This window comes from Pseudochaenichthys georgianus, chromosome 12 (assembly GCF_902827115.2).
Source record: "Pseudochaenichthys georgianus chromosome 12, fPseGeo1.2, whole genome shotgun sequence".
NCBI lineage: Eukaryota > Metazoa > Chordata > Actinopteri > Perciformes > Channichthyidae > Pseudochaenichthys > Pseudochaenichthys georgianus.
In genome coordinates, this window is record NC_047514.1 from 1,696,420 (window position 1) to 1,721,276 (window position 24,857).

General features: G+C 43.6%; 2 protein-coding genes across 2 annotated transcripts; one reads left to right on the forward strand and one right to left on the reverse strand.

The window, feature by feature from the left end:
• Window positions 1-170: 170 nt before the first annotated feature.
• LOC117456339 (uncharacterized) lies at window positions 171-8,388 on the forward strand. The gene is made up of 5 exons (XM_034096186.1): window positions 171-2,696; window positions 2,952-3,152; window positions 3,429-3,808; window positions 4,528-4,715; window positions 6,032-8,388. Exons 1-5 carry the CDS (start codon window positions 485-487, stop codon window positions 6,480-6,482), a joined length of 3,432 nt encoding a protein of 1,143 aa, XP_033952077.1. The 5' UTR covers window positions 171-484; the 3' UTR covers window positions 6,483-8,388.
• Window positions 8,389-9,185: 797 nt separating this feature from the next.
• Window positions 9,186-23,891, reverse strand: ccni (cyclin I). Its single transcript, XM_034096187.2, has 10 exons — window positions 23,671-23,891; window positions 21,482-21,638; window positions 18,660-18,794; window positions 17,017-17,091; window positions 16,246-16,386; window positions 14,490-14,618; window positions 14,287-14,388; window positions 13,074-13,233; window positions 12,254-12,450; window positions 9,186-10,562 (listed from the first exon to the last, which is right to left on the reverse strand). The coding sequence occupies exons 2-10, from the start codon at window positions 21,593-21,595 to the stop codon at window positions 10,371-10,373; spliced, it is 1,245 nt and encodes a 414-aa protein (XP_033952078.1). The 5' UTR covers window positions 21,596-21,638; window positions 23,671-23,891; the 3' UTR covers window positions 9,186-10,370.
• Window positions 23,892-24,857: the final 966 nt, after the last annotated feature.

The following is a 24,857-nucleotide window of genomic DNA, read 5'->3' on the forward strand; positions in this document are numbered from 1 at the left end:
TGCATTCAAAATTGTACTCAAGTAAAAGTACAAAAGTATAATCATCAAAATATACTTTTTTTACAAATTGTACTTAAAAAAATTGTACTTAAGTAGCCTACAGTTAGGGGGACCCGATGTCCTGCTTTATGGACATTTGATTGACAGTCGCCCTTCTAACACGTGGCTTTTATCCAATGGCTGTTTAGAAACTCCAGAGAGTGCCATCACTATAAATGTCAGATGTCAATCAATCAACAAAGTTTGGAAATGTATTTACTTATGGGTGTAGCCAGTGAGAGCGAGTTTTTAATGACGTGTTTTCTCAATCGCACTTGCAGGTGAATACAATTTGAGATCGCAAAACAAAACAAACAAACTACTCTTTTTCCCACATGTGGCTTGTTTGCACCTGGTTAACCAAAGTACAGTACTTGAGTTATGTACTTAGTTACATTGCACCACTGGTACTTGTGCACATCCGGGTTGTTAGTTCCCTGCAGGAATGCAGCAGGTGGGCTGGATAAATACCTGCGGCAGGCGGAACTCCGTTCCTCTCAGAAGCAGCTTAGCGACCTTTGAGCCCGCGGCAGAGAGGCAGCATACAGCGGGGTTTGGGAGCAGAATGGCCACAGACTTCACTCAGGACGCCCTGTTGCATTTCCTCCAGATCAGCGGAGGCTCGGTGAAAAACGCGGACCTGGTTCTGCACTTCAAAGACTTCATTAGGGACCACCCGGACCGGAACCGAAACCGGGAGCTCTTCAAGAAATTCGTGAACTCCGTGGCCACCGTCCGACAGGTGGAGGGGGTCTCTCATGTGGTCCTCAGGAAGAAATTCAAGGGATATGTTCCCGGTGACGGCGGAGGGGGCTCTTCGGAGCGACTTCCCGCCGCCAAAGGAACCGATACCTGCCCGGAAAACGCAGAGACGCTTCGGCAGAAACCACAGCAAAGGGAGGGGACAACACCCGCCCCGCCGGGAGTCACCGCTGGAAAAACGAGCCTACCTGCGGCCGGGATCATGCCCTACAACAACAACACCGTGCAGCAGACACATCTGAACACGAAGCAGCAACAGGTGAGCAGCACACCGGAAGTGTGTGGTAGAACAGCAGCAGCCAATCAGATCCCAGAGAAAAGAAAAGTGAAGACCACACCTGTGGTCAGACATGAGACCCCTCCTCTTCATCAGACCCCTCCTCTTCGTCAGAAGCCTCCTCTTCGTCAAGTGTCTCCTCTTCATCAGGTGCCTCTTCCTCAGACCCCTCCTCTTCATCAGACCCCTCCTCTTCATCAGAAGCCTCCTCTTCATCAGGTGCCTCTTCCTCAGACCCCTCCTCTTCATCAGACCCCTCCTCTTCATCAGACCCCTCCTCTTCGTCAAGTGTCTCCTCTTCATCAGGTGCCTCTTCCTCAGACCCCTCCTCTTCATCAGACCCCTCCTCTTCATCAGAAGCCTCCTCTTCATCAGGTGCGTCTTCATCAGACCCCTCCTCTTCATCAGAAGCCTCCTCTTCGCCAGGAGCCTCTTTTTCATCAGGTGCCTCTTCATCAGACCCCTCCTCTTCATCAGAAGCCTCCTCTTCGCCAGGAGCCTCCTCTTCATCAGGTGCCTCTTCATCAGACCCCTCCTCGTCATCAGACCCCTCCTCTTCATCAGAAGCCTCCTCTTCATCAGGTGCCTCTTCATCAGACCCCTCCTCTTCATCAGAAGCCTCCTCTTCGCCAGGAGCCTCTTTTTCATCAGACCCCTCCTCTTCATCAGATCCCTCCTCTTCATCAGACCCCTCCTCTTCATCAGACCCCTCCTCTTCCTAAGGAGCCTCCTCTTCCTCGGGATCCACCTTTTCGTCAAGTGCCTCCTCTTCATCAGAACCCTTCTTCTCATCAGACCCCTCCTCTTCGTCAGGAGCCTCCTCTTCGTCAAGTGCCTCCTCTTCGTCAAGTGCCTCCTCTTCGTCAAGTGCCTCCTCTTCATCAGACCGCTTCTTCTCATCAGACCCCTCCTCTTCATCAAGTGCCTCTTCTTCATCAGACCGCTTCTTCTCATCAGACCCCTCCTCTTCATCAGACCCCTCCTCTTCATCAGACCACTCCTCTTCATCAGACCACTCTGCTGAGTGCCCCACGCCTTGCCAGACACAGGCAGAGCTACAAATCTGCCATCTCTTATGATGATGATGAGGAGGAGGAGGAGGAAGAGGAGGAGGTCCAGGTGAGGCGGGGTTCAGCAGGAGGAGCGTGGCCCCCCAACTATCCTCTCGGAGACCTGGGGAAGGCCCTCTCCGCCTCCTCGCCACAGACCTCTCCTTCTGTACCCTCCTCCTCTTATGCATCGGAAAGCAAGCTCCCGAAGATTTACGTCCAGGATGTGGAGGAGGAAAGGCCGAGAAGACAGGGGCCAACAGCTGGGTCTGTTCCAGGGGAAGGGTCCGCCACCAGACGGAGCCTCCCTTTAGAGGCGGAGCGCTTCACCCCATCCTCTGACGGAGATACGGGGGTGGTGCCTCGCCGTGATGGACCCAAATACGCTTATCCTACAGCTGTCCTCCTGGAGCCCGATCAGAGCGGAGGTCAGAGGCTCTCCTCCAGCCACAGCAGCATCTTCTCCACCTCCTCCGACCCAGAGTGCTGCAGCAACAACTGGCCGCTGTCGGGCTCCTCCAGAGGGTCCGGCTGGAACAGCAGCTGTGAAGAGCCACAAGCCAACCCAGGTCGTGTGTGTGTGTGTGTGTGTGTGTGTGTGTGTGTGTGTGTGTGTGTGTGTGTGTGTGTGTGTGTGTGTGTGTGTGTGTGTGTGTGTGTGTGTGTGTGTGTGTGTGTGTGTGTGTGTGTGTGTGTGTGTGTGTGTGTGTGTGTGTGTGTGTGTGTGTGTGTGTGTGTGTGAACAGCTGTCCACTGCCCCTGGTACTAGGATGGGTTAAAAGATGTTTAACATTGGTCTTGTTTTAAATCTGCTGTGTCAGCAGGTGCGGTTAGGGGCGGGTCTACAGTCGAAGAAGTACTCCATAGAGCCCAGGGGCAAAAATTGGAGTCGCAACATGCCGACAGCCATTTCCATGACAACCAGGAGCCAACCGGTTATTTGTCACCATTCCATCACTCAAACGACCATCTCCATGACGACCACAGCTCTACAGTTGGTGTGGTGCCCTGGCATCTGTCCACAGGTCAGAGCTAGAGTCTGTTGGACTTAATTAAAGAATGTTTTTTACATATTACATCTCACACACATCATGTAATTTAGGATAATAGATTGCCCTTTAAACCTTTTAGTTAATGTATCTTTGTACGTGGGAGAGAAACTCAGGGATTAGAGCCTTTACAGACCATTGACTTGCACTAAAACCTATATATCACACAGCAGGATAGGTAGAACCCTAAAACAACAGAACAGGGCCTCTTTAAGTGAAGGGTCTGAGTACTTCCCCCCCCTCTGCTCGCAGGAGATCTCTACGACGACCGAGAAGACGCAGAGTCCAGCGTAGGCTCCGTCACCTCGCAGCTGCGGCGGGGGGGCGCTCGGCGAATCAGCAGCCAGCTGAGGAGCAGGATGTGCCGCAGCCTGGGAGCCGACCTGGACCAGATCCTGCAGGAGGAGGCGCGTGCGGGGGGAGGCAGCGAGGCGGCCCGGCTGAACCGCCTCCACCTGATCTCCTCGTCTCTCAGCCTGCGATACGACCTGTCCACCTCCGACCTGTCGTCCTGCTCCACCACCCCCAGCTGCCACAGCCTGGCAGACCTGGGGGAGGTCAGAGGGGGGAGGAGGAGCTCCACCTGCACCCCCGTCTCCAACACCAATGACCAGGAAGGGCCCACTAGACGGGTGAGACTGAGACTGATTGTGGGAGACAGATTGACAATAAAGTTGACTTTGACTAAATATTGTCTTACATTTAAAGGTGGGGTAGGTAAGTTTGAGAAACTGGCTCGAGATACACTTTTTGTTATATTCCATGGAATGCTCTCAACATCCCGATAGCAATGAATATCTGAAGTGCTTTGACAACAAATCCATAAAAAATGTCCTCTGTGGAAGCCGTGGCGCTGTAAAAAGCACGACCAATCATCTGCTTCGGCCCGGCTAAAGTAACTGGATGGCCTACCTGCCTGTCAGCCTTCCATCGGGGCACACACTTATCTCGTGCCCTCATTGGTCATGTGCGGTTCGTGTGTGTTGGAGGAGGGGCTCTGTGAGGAAGTGGCAGATTTTTTCCGGTTGTGTATTTTCAAATTCTAGCGCACTCCAAAATTACCTATCCCACCTTTAAGTCATCGAAATATCGCAGAAGTGTCCTTATCTGGTTTTAGATGCTGACAGTAAAGTAATGTCATTATCAGTAAGATTGACAACTAGCAACAAAGGCTCTTTACTTTGTCTCGTCAACAAACAGGAAACAATAAACATTGTTGACATGTGGTTAGTTTAACAACACTGAACTGATTCCCGTTCATAGACTCCGTTATGTATGCACCATGACATCAAGTCAAGTTCCTCGTAATAATAAAGAACATTTATTAAGTGTATGTTGGCCCTGTCCTCAGTCCCTGGTTCCTCTGGAGCCCAAGGAGCACGCCTGGCTGCTGAAGGGCGCGGCGGGGGCCTGGCCCGACATCTACACCCTCTTCAGAGAGGACTCGTCGCTGCTCAACAGGCAGGACTTCATCTCCGGCTTCACCGTGCTGCACTGGATCGCAAAGCACGGCGAGCACAGAGTCCTCAACACCTTATGGTACGATGCTCGCTGTGGGCCAGTTCGCTCTGAAGGTTTTCTTTTTAAACTTTGTTTATTGGGTTTTTTCAACAGCATACGGTTATTCTATCGGAGCATGTGTCAAAAGCAGGTAAACAAATCTGCACTTTATAGAAAAATAGGTAACAATGTAAATACTGCTTAACACCACCAGGGCAACGACAATCCCACACAGACAGAAGACAAATAAATAAATAGAAAACTAATCGGCTAAAACAAAAATGTCGCTCGGATGGTTTTCTGATGTCGAATGTATCGTCAATCTTTAAGACGTGGTTTGCAGCCTACGGGTCAAAAGGTCTGTTGCTTGGTACAATTATGTGTTTTTACCTGAACTAAATATCTCATTGTTTGTCAAAAAGTTATCGGATAAGAAAGAGATATTCACAAACCCAAAGATGTTCACATGAAATATCTAAATCAAAGAATGTCGAGAAGTTTACTGATCACGTTCCCGCTCCCTCAAGGCCAATCACGTGGGTCAAATATTTGAAACTCCACTGACACAAAGTGGAGTGAACTTTAGAGGCAGAGACGTCAATAGTAAGATATACGCTGCTAAATATTATATGTTTTACTTAATTGTGTGAAGTCGACGCAAACGTACGTCAAAACTGACAACACACATCCATGACGGCACCGTCTTCATTCAAGCCTTTTTCAGAACGGCTTTAAATCTGTAGTTGTCGTTTTGTTTTACGTATGTTAAGTGTGTTGCTTTGATGAATTTTAGCATGCGAAGTGTCCTTGAAAACCATGAAAAGCGCTCTATAAATACAATGAATTATTATTATTATTAAAATGCACTTGAAGAATATCTATTCTCCAACAAAGGAAAATAAACTTTAAATATATTTTCTGCTATGAGAAACCGATATTCTATCCTTCTGATTTTCCATTCTATTGCATTGTAATTACTGCTATATTTAATTTGACTATATCTGTTTTATTATTGTTAATGTAATTATAGTTTTATTTTAAAGGTCCCATGTCATGCTTTTGCTTTTTACGTTTGGACCAATCCGCGGACTTCCTCACACACACACTCGACGGGACGTTGCGAGGCTGGCTGCTGCGAGGAGCAGAAAATTGCAGAATATAAATGTATTTTAGTAAACCTCAACAATGGAATTATGATCAGTAGAAATGGCCATGACATGGGACCTTTAACAGTTCTCTATCTGTGTTGTGTTTTTCTTTTTACGTGTGCACCACGACATCAAGTCAAATTCCTCGTACGTGTCAAGGTGATAACCCTGATTCTGATTCTGATATGTTCTCCGTCTTGGTTTCAGGTATGGAGTTCAGAAAGCTGGTCTGACCTTCGATGTGAACGCCCGGTCGACATGCGGCTACACGCCCCTCCACATCTCCGCCATGCACGGCCACAAGAACATCATGAGGCTGCTGGTGACCAAGTTCAGCGCCGACGTGAAGCTGAGGGACACGGCGGGGAAGAGGCCCTGGCAGTACCTGAGCCGCGGCAGCGCTCCGGAGGTCTTCGCGCTGCTAGGGGCTCCGGTCAGAGCTGAGGGGGGAGGAGTCGGGGGGGAAAACCCCCACACGAAACAACGCCAGTCCCACCCTCGTCGCCGTCGCCATCACCTCTCCTTCGCCTCCCCCACCGAGAGGCCTCTGACCATGTCCGGCACGCAGAGGGTCAAAAGGTCGACGTCCATCGCTGCGTTCCTAAAACACAAATCACTGCAGCACTTCCTCGGACACCAGTCTGACTCCTCGGTTTAAACACTCTCCTGGTGGATGAACTGGGTTTGGATTGGTTCGCTGACTTCTGCTCCGTTGCCAGCTGAACCCGGAGATGTAGAGAACCCGAAGGCTCTGTTAGACATGAGTAGGAAGTGTCCCGAGGTCAGAAACTGCTGGATGCTAACTTGCATATGTTGTGCAATTTGCATTTATTAGCATACGCAGACAATGGCTACAACATTTATTGGGCGATATGGAGCATTTTGGTGTGGTTTTCGAAGTACAGTAAGGATGGTGAATCAATTTCTTACAACTTTAGGATCAGAAATGGCAGTTTGAGTCCACAAAAACGTTCAAATCTACCAAAAATTCATCAAAATCAGTCAACTTTCTGGATAAAACTGCCATTTTTGATCCTGGAAACTTCAGAAATTGATTCAACATCCTCAATAAACCCCAAAACAACTCTAAAATTGTTAAAAACGGCCAAGACAATTTTAAACTATTGTCTGCATATGCTAAATAATGCTAATAATGCAACCTCTGCTCATTTTGCATATTGCCTAGCACATGAAGGTTAGCATCCTGCAGTTTCTCTGTGCTGGCGACCCGTACTACTAATTTCTAACATAAAACGGTTGCGTACTCAACATATCCTGGTTCACAACAGGCCTCTATGAGCTGGCTAACAGTCTGTTCCCTCAGTTAGCATCTGTTGCTCGTGTCGACACACGGTTAAAAAAGGAATTCAAATGACTGCAACAACAGGAAGCACTCGTTTCTGCACCCGAGCGTTCAGTTTGACCAGATATGTATCCTGTGTTTGACAAAGAACGCTGGGTCTGAGTCGCCTGATGGATGAATGCAGAAGGAGGTGTTGGCACTTGCAGATCAGCAAGGGGGGGGATCTGCTTTCAGTCGATGTGTGGAGACAAAAGAAACGGCCTGAAAAGAACTTTGGGGAAGTAGTGGACAAAACATGAACACCTGTACAATCAAATCTAATCCTACTACACTCGGACATTACTTGTTGCTGGCACTGAAGCAGAAGCGAGGTGTCCGTAATAACAGATCTGTAAAACTGGATTTAATGCACAAAGAATGATGAAAAAGCACTCGTTAAATGTTGTGTTTGAGTAATTTGCTGATCAGGAAAAAAGTCAATCGGATGAAAAAAAAATATGACTTATTAGCTACCAAAGAAAGTAGTCGTTTAAGATGCAAAATCAATTGCAATTCGTCTTTGTCCGGATTAAGCAATCAAGTTATTACATGTTACTTTTGGACGAAGCTTACCCCCTACCCTGGTTTCATATTATGTATTGTTCCGATGAGTTGTGCCAATTTTCTCTAAAATGTCCACAAAATATCACACAAGTGAGTATTATATAAAACACACGTATTGTTCTTTAACACTCACTTTGTAAATGATTGCGCTCTTAAGTTTGCTGCAATATTTTGTACAGTTTTTTCACATCAAAGTATTAAATGTTTCAACGTTTGAGGTGTTTTGTTTTATACAACTTTATTTGACATCAGTTTTTATTGATCTTAATGACTTTAGAAGCTAACTGACATTTTGTGTGGTGCCCATAAAGAGGCAGTGAAAAGTTACGAATATAAATCTAAGCTTTAATGAATGCATAAATCTGTCACCGCATTACTATAATTGATTGGAAAAATAACATTTACTACCGTTTAACCTCCAATCAGATGGTGAAAGAAGTTAATAACTATATTATGTTGTCTTACAGGATACATGTATTCTCAACTTCATAGTTCTTGTCTATTCTCATCTCATTCGAGGTGAGAAAGAATACGGTGATGAATTTCATAGTTTGTAATCCTTGAACTAACGGTGTTATTTAAACCTCAAGTAAAAAGGACACGAAGATGGGTCCTGCCTTTTTTCTCCTTTCTTATACAATTGGGATAAAAGTGTCTGACGAGTGACATCTAATGGAGTTATTTGGAGCCGTGTGAAACTTAGGCCAACAATAAAAAAGGTGTATGAATGAGATGAGAGCTGACACACCCTTCGACTAACACCTCAGTCCCATCATGTGGATCCACCCGGCAGTTCTACCAACAGAGCTTGTTTAACAGCTCTCTCTCAAAACACACACACACACACACACACACACACACACACACACACACACACACACACACACACACACACACACACACACACACACACACCTTCAGGGGACATTACATTGACTTACATGCATTTCCTGGAGACGTATCCAAACCTTAACCAACACATGCCTGACCAAGTCTTCACCCTAAAATACGTGGACCTCCATTTTGTCCCCATAAGGGAGGAGAGTTCCCACACGTGACTTTGTAAACAGATGTAGGTCCCCACAAGTATAGTAATGCTAGACCACACACACACACACTAAAATGAATGGTTCCCCTCATGTGGACCTCCATTATGTCCAGACAGATGTAGGTCCCCACACGTATAGTAATGCTAGGACACACACGTTTTTCTCCATACGGAAAATGTGTTTACCAGTTTTGAAAACACCGTAAAGAGATTAGACTTGGTTTTACAGAATCTTAATACGGTTGTTGTTCCCTCAGTAGCACACAAGCACAAATCGTGTGTGTGCGTTTCCTTTGAACACACTCAGAGCTTCCTGTTAGACCTGTTCTTATGGAGTTAGGTAATACAGTGTAACCTCATGCTGCCTGTGAACAACATTTCTGTGTGATAAAGAAAGGACACGGAGCTTTCTGAGTTTCCATACTTCATTTATTGGTTCATTCGAGTGACCTGGAGCAGCGCCCAGCAGCCCCACAGCAGGAGGAACAGAGCTTTTTGCAGGAATAAAATCATATCAAACAGAACTTCAAGGTGAAAACATTAAAGTGCCACTCGTCTTCTGGTGAAGCTCAGACACTCAAAACACACATTCGTCTCTGAGCTCAATGTTAAAATGCTTTAAATAACTCAAGGTTGTTTTTATTACATGTGAATATATGGGTTTAATCCCCTCTTAAGTGCTTCAAACCATGGAGTTCTATTTCACGAGGTCCCTTTGTGTAAAGGTCCCAACACCTGGATGTTTCCATGAGAGACCTCTCGTAGACGACGCATTCAAGGGGCTTCATTAGAAACTGGAAGCCTTTTTTTCTTTGTTTGGGGAAGAATAAAACAACCTGAGACGTTCATTCAGTCAAGCCGTCACAAGCTGAGAGGGATTTTTATATTAGCATCTTAATAACAATTAAAATTGCACTTCACTAAAACAACGTTTCTCTGTCAGGATGCAGATAATCGTCATGTGACTTCAGAGAGATGAAAACATGCAGAGGTAGGTAGGAGAGAGAAGATGATAGAATACAAACATAAATATATAAAATATAAGGAGAATGGAAAAACAATAAAAGGTTGACGAACGGTGAGAGAGAGACATGTGGGGGGGGGGGTGGGTGGAGTAAAATCTAGGTTTTTTTGAAGGTATCTTTTCTATTTATAATTTTTTTTTCATTTTGTAGTATTGTATTCAACAGATATCATTAATTAAATATTAGCAGCAGCTTGTTTTTGTACTTTTTTCATGTTTAATTATTTTTTTGGGGCTCTGTTTTCCTGTTGCAAGGCATGATGGGAAATGTCCTCAGGTCACACTGGGGGTTTGCACCGCCGAAACCAAAACCACCTGAACCGCTGACATATTTTAATGTACGTTTCATCAAAGCAGCGATTTGAAGGAAACCTGTGATGAGCAACTTTCCCAGAGGAGCTGCCTTTAAGTTTGTATACAATGGTAACATTTATTTTTGTCGCCTATTGCTCAGGGAGTCGCCCATCGCCTCACCGTTTGGTCAGAAAACGTTATTTCTTTGTAATTCTCGCGATGATGTTGATGTCAGGGTGGGGGTGGTTTTGGTTTAGAGCTTCCTGTTTGGTCTCTAGGAGGCACTGACTGGCTGCAGGGGGGGGCAGGGGGAGGAGCTGCCTTCCTGTCGGGGCATCAGGATGCTGCAGACACTCAGACCTCCTGCTCCTGGTGGTAGCGCCCCCTCCTGGACAGCGGTGGTAACGTCTTCGTTGTAGAGACGCTTGATGCCGTCGTAAATGTCGTCCACCTCCATCTCCTCCACCTGCAAACACACAGTTGTATTGTGACTCTCGGGCTGCAACAGACTTTCTTTATTATCAGTTATTAAGCCAATTACTTGTTCTTTATTAGGATCCCCATTAGCACTAGAATTAGGCGCTTTCACACCGGAGTACTTTTCCCGTTTAGTTCCGATAGTTCCTGGGATTTTGCGTTCACACCAAAAAGAGAACTTAGTTCATGAGAACTTTCCCCCCTTTTCAGTGCCTGCTAGAGAGGTGGTTTCCTGGGGAGACAAAAGTTCCAATTTCTGATTGGCTGGGCGAATTGCAAACCACGAAAACTCTGAAAAGTTTTTTGAAGCCGCCATTGTATTTGCTGGCATTAGCATTATTAGCATTAGCATTAGCCCCGCGCACCAACGCAGAGAGACTAACTTATGGCAACACAAAAGAAAGCATGGGAGCGGTGGAGATGAGGAGGTGTCGGCGTTCTGGCGATTTACTCGGAAGGCTTCAGTAGAAGCTGCTGGCAGTATACGTCGTGAAGTGGTTTGCAGTCTACCAGTAAACCCAAAGCAGAAGAAGAAGAAGTGACGTCAGCAGCTTCATTTGCGTAATCTTCCCTCAGGGAACTTATTCCGGTGTGAACGCGATCTGCTCTTTAGTTCCATGGGGGAACGAAGTGCTGGAAACTAAGTACGGCAAAGTACTTTGTGTGAAAGCGGCTATTCGCTATTCTTCCTGGGGTCCTCACACACACACAACACATACATAAAACAACAGCTCATTATTTCATGCAATTTACAGTGCTATGTGAAATGAAAACTAAAATGGTCGTCCACATTTAGCCATCATAAGGCCAAACAAAAAAATACAAGTATTACATATATACAAGTATATACATATTAATACCCACAGGTACTTTCATTACTTATAAGGCTGTTTGTATATGTTTGTAGCTGGATGTGTAATACAGTATGAACATTGCCTGGTTAATTCAAGCTTACGCTGTTAGCAACAATGCTAGTAGTGATTAGCAAGGGATAATGTGCAGCGAGCGCGTCATTAAAGATGAACTCAAGACCCCTCTTGACGCTTATAACATGACTGCTTACGTAACTCAATAATCGGACATGATTTTGTTGAATTCAAAGCGATTGCATTGTTTCTATTGCGCTGTGTTCATGATTTTGTTTCCATTTCCTTACATAGGAGAGTTTAGTCATTAACAATCCAAAGCTTTGTGATCTTTACAAATATAAATATGAAAATATTAAAAAAGTATTCCCTGGTGTTTTCAGACTACTTTCTGCGGATTGATACGAGAGCACACGATCAAAGTTTCCTTAGCACCGTCTGCTATCCAATAAAGAGCAGACCACTGATTGTCCAAATTGACCAATCAGAATCTAGTAAGTATATAAGTAGTAAATCTTAGTATTTAACTAAGTTGCGTAATAAGATTAGCATGACGAGCTGATTGGCGAGTCAGCCCCACGATGGTGAGAATAAAAAACGCTGGAGCTGGAAGAAGCCGGTACCAGGAGACGATGATATGACTGTTTGTTTACATTTTACTACATAACAATAAGCTAAGATTTAGATTTAAGAACCTTGCATCACGGACGCTTAAAGAAGAAATACTACTCTAATTAAATGACTTTCAAAATGTTGCAGATATCATGTCGTCTACATTAACATATATATGCTTTACACAGAGTGCCAGTGGTACCTTGCGCTTCGCGGACGCCTTGCAGCGCAGCGTGACCTTCTGCACCTTCGGGTGGCGAGGGCGGTGCAGGAGTTTGGGGGGAGAGAGGAGACCTGGCATGCTGCTGGTGGAGGAGGAGGAGGTGGAGCCGGAGCTCTCCTCCCCCCCATCAGCAGGGGCCACCAGGACATGGTCCCTGGAAGACTCGGAGAGGATCCCTGGGGGAAGAAAAAAGTGACATAAATACCTTTCTGTGTTGAAGTTCTCAAGGGAGAGTCGGTACTCGAATAAACTATCACACATTTAGCAGAATAATTGATCCTGTTTACGACTGCATGTGGCAACAGATCCCCAAGAGGTGAGAGAGCTGCTGTCTGCCATCAGGAGGTATATATGATAAGGAAACATATAAGCAATAATAGCTTTTAACTAGGGATGCTCCGATCGCCGGAATCAGTATCGGCCGATACCGATCAAGTGGGCGGGGCCTATGGGGATCTTCCATTTAAAGTGATGTTTAAAGCTCAGTTAATGCTCATTCACTGGCGCTTCCACAAACAACAACCAACATAATTATTACATTCAAAGGGAGAACATTATTCAAGTTCACATTCACTTGTAAAGAGAGAAATGCTCCCTCTCTCTCTAGGCCTGTATACTTCCCTTATTCCACGCATGCAGCCCACTCCAAGCAGCTGTATGAGTGGGCGGAGTCTCGCTTTGAACGTTATTATTATTTGCCCCTTTTGTTTGTTTGTTTGTTCACCATGTAAAGCGACCTTGGGTCCCTTGAAAGGCACTATATAAATGTAATATATTATTAGATTGATTCTGAACGTACCCAGTGTGCAGCAGGAGGGCGAGGGGTCCGGGGGCTGCAGGGTGGTGCTGCTCTGCAGGGGTTGGTAGATGTAGACAATGTTGGGAGGCAGGGAAGCTTTCAGTGTGGACAGACTACGAGCCACCAGCTCTCGACTCCGGATCAGCTCGGAGCTGTCGATCTGAGGGAGGAGGAAGGTTGTTAGGAACACATTCATCCTCTAAAGCAGGGGTGTCAAACTCGAGGCCCGGGGGCCAAATCCGGCCCGCAACTTCATTTCATGTGGCCCCACAAGAGCTCTGAAAGAATATAATATGTTTATTATACGGTTACATGCCGATTTACAGAAGCACGTTGCCCATAAACTACATGTCCCACAATGCATCTCAAATTTGACTTTTTTCTCAGACTTATTCTTTTTAAATTCTACTTTTTTTCAAAATGTCACTTTTTTTTTCCGGCTTTTCTTTTTAAATCATTTTGTGACATTCTCACTGAAGAGACTTCCAATTATTTGCCTAGACTTCTGCTTTCAGATGTAGTTAATTATGAAGTTATTACCCTACCCCATAATAATCCAATGCAGAGGCAATAATGTAATATAATACATACGTTTATATATATTAAATATTTATATATGTATTTTTATATAGTCTTAAAGTTACAACCGGCCCTTTGAGTGCAGCCATAATGCTGATGTGTCCCGCGAGTAAATTGAGTTTGCCACCCCTGCTCTAAAGGCTTAGAAATGGTAGACATCCTGATGATTTCATTATGCCTGGAGCCTCTGTGGAGCCTCGTTGTCAAAGTGCTTTAGCTTTCCTAACATGATGTTCAGCAGCTCAAATGTGACTGTCACTTTTCTTAAAGCTACCGGATGTCGTTTTGACAATTCGACAGCAACGGCAGAAATGTCTACAGCAGAAACTAACTTTGTGACAATGATGTTGTTCTCGTTGTCCGTGTTCTTGAGATTTGAATAACGCATATGAGTATATCAAATGTTGAACCATTTGGAGGAACTAAAATGAAACTTCATGATGGCTGATAACAGCAATTAAATAGAAACACAGATTTTAACTTGAATATTCTCTTAGATTATAAAGTGTGCAAGAACACACCCAGAAATCCTCATTTACAACTTGAACATGTTCAACTTCTCCATCAACTTCTAGACCCTGAACCTTCAGAGCTTCTGATTGGCCACCAGCTCATTGTGAGAGTCAGCGTGTACCTGTGCCTTCCTCAGCAGCTCGATGGTGAGAGCCAGCCAATCAGGGCAACAGGTCTCCAGCTCCAGGGTGATGAGGGCCAGGGCCAGCATGGATCCTCTGAGCTACGGCAACACAGCAGGGACAAACGTGTTCAGAGTGTGGGCAAACAGCGACTTCCCTCTGTCTTTGAATCAATGGTAAGAAGTGAAGTGTGTGTGTGTACCTGTAAGAGTGTGTGGTCAGCCAGACAGTGGTACAGTCTCCGTGTGAGCAGGGCGAGGTGCTGCGAGGGGTTCAGCTCCAACATGGAGTCCAAAAACCCAGAGCGGCACGACAACACCGTCGCATGGAACTATGGGACGGGAGGAAAAGCAGGTGAAACATTATCATCGGGGTCGAAATGCAGTCTTTAACAGACAAACAAATAAAACGGAAACTGGGTTTGCTTTCTGTGGCTCTGATCTTTTTTTATGTTTCCTCCTAACTCGCTTCGATATTGCTCGTCTCTATATGCTTATAAAGTACGTCAAATGTCAGGGTAACGTGAGATTTTAGCTCATATCGATGTGAAGTTGCCCGAGGTTTCATTTGTGCTGCCACGTCCATTTCCTTCTTTCTATGACTTCACTGCGTCCAAAATGTACTCCGCATTGTGTCCAAACACACATTTAGAGCCGTACCATTCGTGGAGTTTAAAATATTTGACCTACAGATTTGAGCCTTAGGGAGCAGGAATGTGGTCAGTGAAGTTCATGACCCCACCTCGTTTTGGTTTAGATATTTCTTGTGTACATTTTTGCCAAACGGTACGTCCACACAGCAGCTTTAAACAAATCTTCCACCGCTTCCACCGCTTCTCTGCCCGTTGACTTTGAATGGGGATGACGTCACTTTGCCTCGCTTTTCGCCGAACTGCATTGTGGGGGAGCGAAGCGAAGATTTCCAGGATTTCCAGGATTCAAAAGTTGAGCAATGTTCAACTTTTGAAGCTGAGCTGGAAGCGCCAGCCAATCAAACACGTTTATGCAAATCTGACAGTAGAAGCGCTAGCCAATCAAACCGCGTGTAAGCAGGGAGAGCCAGACCGCAGTTCATTTCCTCATATTCCAAACGAGAAGTTACGGGAGCAAATCACCCGGTTCTTTACGACCAGAACTATTAACGGGATACAAACCGGAGGAACCAGGCATGGAGGGAGGTGGCAGAGGCAGTGGGGGAAACTGGTAGGCTTTCGCCTGTTTGGGGAGTTTATATATATATATATTGCTCGCATAAAATCCCCGGGGTTTTTTGCTTTGTATGTCGGGGGCAGGAGATTCATGTGATTGGCTGTTGGTCGCAAAAAATCCCCAAGCTGTCAGACACGCCCAGCTCCAAGCTTTTCAAGATTTTTGAAAAGCTGCTGTGTGGACGTACCGTTATGTTAGGTCATTAGAGAGAGATTTGCTATCCACATTAGCAGTTGGACAGTGTCTATTGTTATCATCACATCTACAAGACAGTATTTCATGTCATCAGTCGTGATAATCGTCCCAAGCCAGATGACAATAATGGTTGAAATGACATCACATCGACCAATGAGTAAAACCTATTAAGCTGAAGCAAAAAAGTAAATTTTCTCCCCAGCAGGTGTCACTAATGGCACTGATGAGAATGATGTGTCTCTACTGGGACGTGTCTCCAGGCTTTAATGTTCAAAAAGCTCTTTATTGTTCTCATACTGCCTGTGCTGCAGCACCTCTTTTCACCCTCTGTCTGAAACCAGAGCCCAGTCTGCTCTGATTGGTTAGCTGGCTGGCTCTGTTGTGATTGGTCAACCAGCCTCTTTAAACAATTCAGCCTACTGACTTTGAGGGCCCTTAAAGCTCTGAGCCTGTCCTAACAGAGAGGCTGTGTGTGTGTGTGTGTGTGTGTGTGTGTGTGTGTGTGTGTGTGTGTGTGTGTGTGTGTGTGTGTGTGTGTGTGTGTGTCAGACGTACGATTTGCAGAAAGTCCAGTGCGGTGGCGGTGTGCAGATCCCAGCTCAGTTTGTCCAGAACGATCCGCTCCATCCTCAGGATCTCAGACGGAGAACAGCCACAGCTGCTGGAGGCCGCCAGCTCTTTCAGAGTGGGCAGACGCTGTGAGACACAGACACACACACACACACACACACACACACACACACACACCACACACACACACACACACACACACACACACACACACACACACACACACACACACACACACACACCACACACACACACACACACACACACACACACACACACACACACACACACACACACACACACACACACACACACACACACACACACACACACACTTATCAAGTCTGGCTTCTGATAACCCGGGAACATTGTGTTCCTCAGAGAGACACAGTAACATCCTGTCTTTGGAGAGGGACGCTTGTCTCTTCCTGAGATAGAACATTCGTATTGAGTCGTAAAAATGAATATGAATTTGTTTTCTTTACATAATTCGAGGTCTGAAACCACGGCATGCTTATTCTGTCCCGTTGTCATCGTCTGCAAATAACTAATAATATCTAAATGCAGATCTTCCGTTTGATATGTGAGAGAAATGTTGTCAGTATTTGATAGAATAAGAAATGTTTATTTTTCTCGCAGACAATTAAAATGTAAAACCAGATAAAGTGATTCTGTCGTGGTCCCTTTATAGTTTCCAGCCCTGTGTGCTTGTATATAAATGTGTGTGTGTGTGTGTGTCGTGTTGCATGTGCTCACCTCGTCCTCCTCGCAGGTCTTAGCAGCCAGGAAGAAGCAGGCGATGGCGATGCAGCGCAGATACTTCGGACGGGCCTGAAGACAAAACGATCCATCAGCGAAACAATAACATCTTCAGAGTTACAGCTCACAAGTTTGTTTTCGAAGACATTTGATGTTTTTATGATGAATTATTATATTGTTTAATGTTGAACTTCCATCTCGTTAACCGTTTAGGATCCATATGGATAGGGATATGCAAGGCCAACAATAAATGCCACATAATCGTGTAATACATCATCTGGAAGTGATTTGTATATCTGTGCTGTTCCTACTTATACAACGTCTACGGTAAAAAGGTCTATAAAAGCTTTTCCTACCACCTCATGGAGCCAACCGTAGTTTCATTTCTGCTGTTAGCTGCTGACAGCTGAGAAAGTCAGCCGGTGACATCTGCCACGTCGGCTAAAAGTACAGCTTCTGATTATCCTTGGACATTTTATTCCTCAGTTGATAAACAGGAACATTCTGTCTCAGGTGACCTGGCAGGACATTCAGAACTGACCCTTCTAGTTCCTGTGTAAACACTGACTGTCAGTTGTAACAGAAGCTTCGTCAGCATATTTGTACAGATGCATCGAAGGGCTAGAACAAAATTGATAAAACTTCCATCGTGGTATATGTTGATGATTGTAATGCAAAAACAAATAAGAGAGGAAATTAGTTTTAAAAATGTATCTGTACAATAACATTAGATGCAGTTGTAGACAAATGTGTTGTGTAATAAATAGAGTAATGAAGGAATGAGTCCTGGACATTAGTTAGCATTTTAGCCTTGGTCTGAAGTTAACACATTTTTAAAGGTCACCTATCATGCTATTTCTAGGCAATAGCATGGGTGTCAGATATATGAAAATATATAAAAAAACATGTCTATGAAGTGTTTTGCTCAACATACCAAACAGATCACCCATTCTAGCCATGCCTCATATCCCTCTATTTCACTTCCTGTTTCAAAAGTGCTGATTTGGGGTATAAAGCTTTTGGAGGGGTCTGAGCTCACGCGGGACCCGGCAGCTACCGTCTAAACTAAATGCTGCCGTGATGAAACGCCATATCATGGATTATCAAGGATCTGAAACAGTCTGGAGCTCAAAGGCTTTCTCTCTTGCCGGTTATACCACAAGGTGAGTTCCTTTTTACTTCCTGCTTCTTCACACACATGCTCTCCAGCACAGGTTAGCTCTGAGTGTTAGCGATGCTAATGTCAACACCGACCATATCACGTCCAAAACAGTCGGGCATTGTTTCTGATAGCAACGTTTCTGATTGTGCCGTGGGTCCACATTTCAGATATGACGTCATATCGGACACAAATCTGGATCAGCTCCGTTGTTCCCCGTTTTTAGAGATGTGGGTACGGAGGAAAAGAGAGAGGGTTTTATTTCCTGACGCTGCGTGAGTTCCCCGACGCACCGGGGACACATGTTTATGTATAAAAGACATCAAGAAGTGCATTTTGCATGGTCCCATTTAATAGATTTTCAAGTCTTGTTCTCAATGTCCCACTGGTAAATGTGTCTTAAAAACAGCAGCTGCTATTAAGTGACTAAATGACTAAATACTTAGCATGATTAAAAGGAGTACTGCTGGTGTCAGCGTACCTTGATGGGAGCGAGGAAGCGGTCCAGTATGCTAACAGCTAACACCAGGGTCTCTGGGTACAGCTGCAGGCTGCTGTGGAGATCCGTCAGCCATCGCACGGCCTCGTCCCGCTGCGCAGGGGTGACGTCTGCATCCTGAGAGCACGGCACAATCCGAAGTCATTATGTGTTCCTCAGCCAAGGCACAGCAGAGTTACATGTTAAATAAAGAGGCAAGCACGCGTTACAACAATGGTATCAAATAAATACACATCCACGGTTCTGGTTTTGTGTTCTGGATATATGCTTCAGTATTTGTAAGCAACTGTGACTGAAAGAATATTGCTTTTATTTGACTTTTTTACGGTTATTTCATTTTTAGTTTTAGAAGCGCAAGTCAAATAACATTTTCTTCTCCCCGTTCCTTTCTACCATGCGCTATAGATATATATATAAAAAAAATAAAACAGTATAAGCGTACATGTTTTGTTTTAAAATGACTGCCATGTGGGGAATAAACAAATAAAATAAGCATTTAAAATATGAAGTAGAAATATAAGAGTATTGTAGGAGCCAGTAAAAACATGAATACATTGTAAGAATAAGTGTGTATGGCACGTAAGCAGTGGTATTGCGCAACATTGTTTATGGTTACAGGCCGTGGTTATTGCACAACGGTGACAGTCTCTGTTCGAGGACATTATAGCGTCTCGTACTTCTCGTCACCTGAGTTATAGTTATGACAACAATGCCTTCTAATAAGTGATTCATAGACTTGTAATGACGGCAAGGCATCATCACAGTGTCACCATGACTACATACACTGCTTCTGCTTATTACTTTGATCAGGAGCTTTCTTACATCAGCTTTCAGAGATAATATACCGTGTTCTGTGTGATGTTCACATTTCAGATTTGTGGAGGTTTTGTGATCGCAACATATTAAGCTGTGAACATCAATCTATATTCTCTTTCAAGAAAACGGTCATTATTTATGATGAGGATCCAGAATGAGACGGAAGGTTTTCTCATGGTCAAGAATATAATTTGACTCAAAAAGAAATGGTGTCAAGACAACCATGAAGCTAATGATAATTAGAATAAATAGTATGTGCCAAAAAGGAGAATATTTGAGAACAAAAACCACTATTTCTTGAGAAAAATGAATATACCAAAATGACTAAAAGTGACATTTTACCAACCAGAAGAAAAACTGACAATTAAGTTTCGCTAAAAATGTTTGATTAATAAAAAAAGGGGGAATGATAATGACAAGTAAAAAAAAAAAACACGTTATAAAAGAATCATTGACTTATTAAAATAAACTGTTATCTTTTAAAAATACAAGGTAAAACGGGATCTGATTTAGCGGAACGGAAATTATTTCACAGGTGTCGGACATCTTGCGGGGGCTTTCCTGTAAACTGGGGTGTGATGAAACAAACGTTTAGACATCGTCTGAAGGTGTGTCTCGAGACATGGAACCTGGGTGAGATCGGCTGAGTGTGATGAAACGTTTGCGTCAGTGCTGATTCATTAACACACCTTTCCTCAAACTCCATACTGTGATGCTTTTCCCCTCCGACAGTATTTAACATTTCTACGCAATACTTCCGCTTCTCCAAACTTCTCTTCCACTTTTAACTCAGATGTACTCGATTTTTTCAAATTGCCGTATTATTTATTGTTTCTTTTAATGTATTTTTCTTGTACACAGTTCTTCATTTCATAATAATTAAAGTGTACTTGAATAACGGCTCTTATTTTATGTTTTAGTTTTTCTTACTGTGCTTATGTATGCACCTTTAAACACCAAAGCAAATATATTTAAAAAAACCTACTTGAATGACTCACTGCTTTCCTGAATGATTGCTGATGCGTGAAAACATGTCTGGAAGTGATCCGAGCTGGGACTACTTTGGAAAAAAACATCCATGTATTTAAGGTCTTAAAACCATATCATTAGAAATTCTTACAGATTCGAACTCTCTTTTCAAAAACCAAAACGAAAAATATGTATTTCTAGAATTAAAAAACCACCTTAAAAAAACCCTTATATTGGTTTACTTTACAGTAACTTGTAATGTGAACAGCGTACATACTTGTACGACATTGCTATCATATTATTATTTCGGCCCCATACATGATTCTGCTCTATTCTTACCTTGAGACTTGAAACTAATTGTTTCAATATATGATTTAAAAACATATTTATCATAAGGTTTGAGCTCTTCTACCAACAACGATGTGATAAGATATTTGTGGGAGGGCTTTCCTGGATGTGTTAATATTGAATTAGCTCAATCAAAACAATATCAATGTGAGTATTTTCTATTTTGATGCCGTCTTGGATCGTTGACCCGAGCCAGCTCTGAACTGCGACTGATGCTGTCAAGATTTGAGATAGCGCTTCCTCCAGAAACATACACCAAAGTATTTATAAAAGTCAGTTATTACATGTCGAGTAGCTTAATGCCTTTGAATGTCTTGTATATGTCGATTTTGTTGTTATTATTATTATTTATTTCAGTTTGTTGTGGTTAAGGTCAGCTTTTTTTTTTTGGTATTGTTGACCCTGGTAGAATGGTCTCTTTTACTCCCTTTATTGTACATGTGTATGTATGCTTTCTGTGTTTGACAATGTCACAAATAAATAATATATTAAAAAGAAAAGTCAGTTACTGAGTGTTAAAGTCGGTTGTCTTTTGGGGAAACATTGATGAGTCTGTTGCTTGAGCGAAGCTGTATCGACGCAGCTATTCTAATGGCCAAAGTTCGAGCACCAGAATGTTTTTGTTTGTGAGATGTATTTTTTCCTCGACGCAACCAGGGTTAAACACTCACCTGTGAGGAGTACTTCTTTGGCACGTAGAGCTTCCACATCTTGGCTTCCCTAGAGGCGGCCTTTTCCAGGAGAAAAGACAGCCTCTGGCTTCCCCAGGGTTCGAAGTTCTTCATTCTCTCCCCTGGTTAAGCCCACCTCCCCACTGGATACAGCTACCTGCAAAGTGAGTCAGTGACACATCAGAATCACATTATCATACTCAGTTTTTCAGACAAACAATACTTGGAAAAAACATTACGGATTGAGAAATTAGAGATGTAGACCAGGGGTGTCCAAACTGAACAAAGAAGTGAGCGATCTTTTTTCCTGGAGCTTTCAGAGTCTCTTTACACAGAGTGGAAACATGTTTATGTATAAAGGACATGAACAAGTGGATTTTGCATAATAGGCGGCCTTTAAGGGATGAGCTGCCAACACTTTTTGTAACTAATTAAATGAAACCCTATGGAGAGCTGTGATACGGGCTGTTTGTCTTCTTAAGGCATATTCAAGTATCAAAAATAATAGACCTAAATTTGATTGATTTTGCTAACATATATTTTAAAGGTCCCATGTCATGCTTTTCCGGTTATCACCCGTCCCCTTGAGTGTTATGAAGGTTGTTCTGCATGTAAACGGTCTGCAGAGTCACAACCCCTCAAAGTACACCCTGCAGCGAGTAAAACTCTAACACAGGAAAGACCTGTCTGTGCTGCCCCAGAACGCCTCGTTGGACATTTCTCTTTTTCTTCCTGGGTACAGTGACGTGCCCATACCCAAATGGACCCATTGTTCCAAATGGACCAACCCGTGGATTGATCCAAATGGACCAATCCGCAGACTTCCTCACGCACACACACTCAATCTTTTCTCAGATGCAGCTCCGCCGATTTCTCCTCCCTGAGTCGGCAGGGCAGAGGCTGTGAGTCGGTGTGTGAGCACACACACACACAAACTCCCAGCCAGGCTGCGGGTGTGTGTGTGTTCGGGCTGGGTTTCGCTGTCTCGCAAACGGCCACTGGGCTCATAGGGGGGAGGGGCCGGAGCTCCAACAAGCCGTTTAGGACAGAGAGTGAATACACATACTATACAGAGATTCTGTATGAGAAACCAATGTGAGTTTGGAAAATTGCACAATATACATCTATTTTAGTAAACCTCAACAATGAAATTATGATCAGTAGAAATGGCCATGACATGGGACCTTTAACTTATGAGGCAATATACCTCATCTCTAGTGAGTGGCCCAGCCCTTCGTATATTTTTCTGTATGTGGCCCTCGGTGAAAAAAGTGTGGACACCCCAGATGTAGACAGTCTAATGTAGGACATATACAACAATATTCACTGAAAGTCAGTTGATCTATAGCAGTTTGATTCCCAATCTGTTTGGCTTAAGACCTCTAAAACATAGGTGGTATCTATTTGCAGCCCCTCATCAGCTGTATATGTTGAGAAGTTGTGCCGACTAGGACTTTTTAGAGCCAAAGAGCAAATCATGATAAGTAGAACAATATATATAAATTACTTTTGGGCAAACCCATTATTTTTCTGCTTTCCTTTGCATTAAAACGAATGGAACAATCTGATCATGTAAGGTAGCTGAGGAAACCTGGTGGTCATGTGTGTTTATTCAAGGCATTTTAGATAAGGACCATCCCGTTACGATTTCTCAATTTGTTTAAATACAGTCTATGGTGCAAGCAGTCCCCAATAAACCGTAGTAACGTTACCCACAAATTGTGTTAGCATAAAGCTAACGTTACATAACTGCAAACTGAGGGTAGTTTGCACTATAGCTCATGCTAACTGTAACGTAAATTAAGTAGTGAAACTAATATAAAACTAATTTAGCAGGAACTTCAACCACCTCCGGGAGTTCCCTTTTATTCTTTTTTTGGAAAGCACCGAGCCTCCTTGAGCAGGTGCATTCCTAAGTGTTTACTTCCATTTCTGACCTGAATACGACTACTCCCTGGAAAGGAGCCTAGCGTCCCTAGCAGCTTTTTAGCTAACATGACACGGGCACAAATTCGTGTATAATGTATCCAACACATACATGTTGAAAAACGTTTGGCACTTCCTTCTTATGGTGTCATGTAAAGGAGAAGGGTTGTGTGTGTTCCTTGCGACGAAGGTGCTAACTACACAACAGGGACCTTTAAATGGCTGCTTCCCACCCAGCAAGTAGACTGAGCCCAAATCCTTACCTCCCCTGCGAAGCGGAGACAACCACAGTTGGATTTCATCCGGCCCTCTCTATCCCAGGAAAAATATGGGGGTGAAATCGGGGACCCGTTCTTCGGTTTAATCGTCCATCTTGGTGTTCATGTTGCTACGTGTTGGGGAAAAGGGGTTTATACAAAATATATAAAAATAAAGGGAATAGACCGATACGTCTACTTCCGAGGAGGGGACGAGAGGAGACAGGAGGCTCCGCCCACCTACATGCAGAGGACAAAACAGGCCCTGTGGAATATTCCCATTATATTTTCTTTATTACAATATGTCTATAGCTCAGGGGTGTCCACACTACTATTGCAAAGCTATGATGTAAGCTGTTTTTCTCTCTCAAAGCATATTCAAGTATCAAGCATAATTTACCTACATTTGATTAATTTTGCTATAAGCAAAACACCCCACTTCTAGTGAGTGGCACAGTCCTTACTATTTTTCTGGATGTGGCCCTCAGTGAAAAATGTGTGGACACCCCTGCTTTAGCTACTTTTAAAAGGGAGTATATATTGAGCCCACTGTACTTCACGATATCTTCGGTGACATACTTTTTATTCTCCAAAAATAGTTTTCAGTTTATTGTGAACACATACAATACAACAACAACAACAACCTTGTTTATAGCATATTTTTAGAGGTATGTATAAAAAACGGCATATAGGATAAGGGTCAGAAATGGTTGACATGACAACACAAATCAAATATATGTTTATTATGTTTCAAGCACATTGTATTTCAATTAACCTCAACTCAAAAATGCATTTGTAAACCCAACCACCCAAAGGAACCCACTTTAAGCGTAAATACCATAGACTGTATATATATATAAGGTAAATACACACACACACAAATACAGAATCATCAGCCTGAAAATGATAAAAGCTGTCAATTTACCAAAACACAGCAATTTAAGATAGCATGTAAGCATTTTTTTTGAGGAATTACTCTTGATATCTACAGTCTATGGGTGAACACATATTTCTGTGCGTTACTGTGTTACAACTCAAAATCAGAATAACTTTATTCGTCCTACAGAGGGGACATTTACATTTGTTAAAGCGGAAAAGAGCCAAAGACAGCTTAACGATTTAGCTTAAATAACACATTGTGAGTTTGCAAAATGTAAAGTTTTGAGAGGAATTACCTGGAAGTTGAACTATGA

Coding starts and splice junctions, on each gene's coding strand:
- LOC117456339 (XM_034096186.1), top strand. CDS start 485: ATGCAGCAGGTGGGCTGGATAAATACCTGCGGCAGGCGGAACTCCGTT. Junction 2,697..2,951: donor AGAGCCACAAGCCAACCCAG/GTCGTGTGTGTG, acceptor CTGTGTCAGCAG/GTGCGGTTAGGGGCGGGTCT. Junction 3,809..4,527: donor AGGAAGGGCCCACTAGACGG/GTGAGACTGAGA, acceptor CCCTGTCCTCAG/TCCCTGGTTCCTCTGGAGCC.
- ccni (XM_034096187.2), bottom strand. CDS start 21,595: ATGAAGAACTTCGAACCCTGGGGAAGCCAGAGGCTGTCTTTTCTCCTG. Junction 14,619..16,245: donor CACTGGACTTTCTGCAAATC/GTACGTCTGACA, acceptor CCCGTCCCATAG/TTCCATGCGACGGTGTTGTC. Junction 14,389..14,489: donor CTGACCACACACTCTTACAG/GTACACACACAC, acceptor GTGTTGCCGTAG/CTCAGAGGATCCATGCTGGC.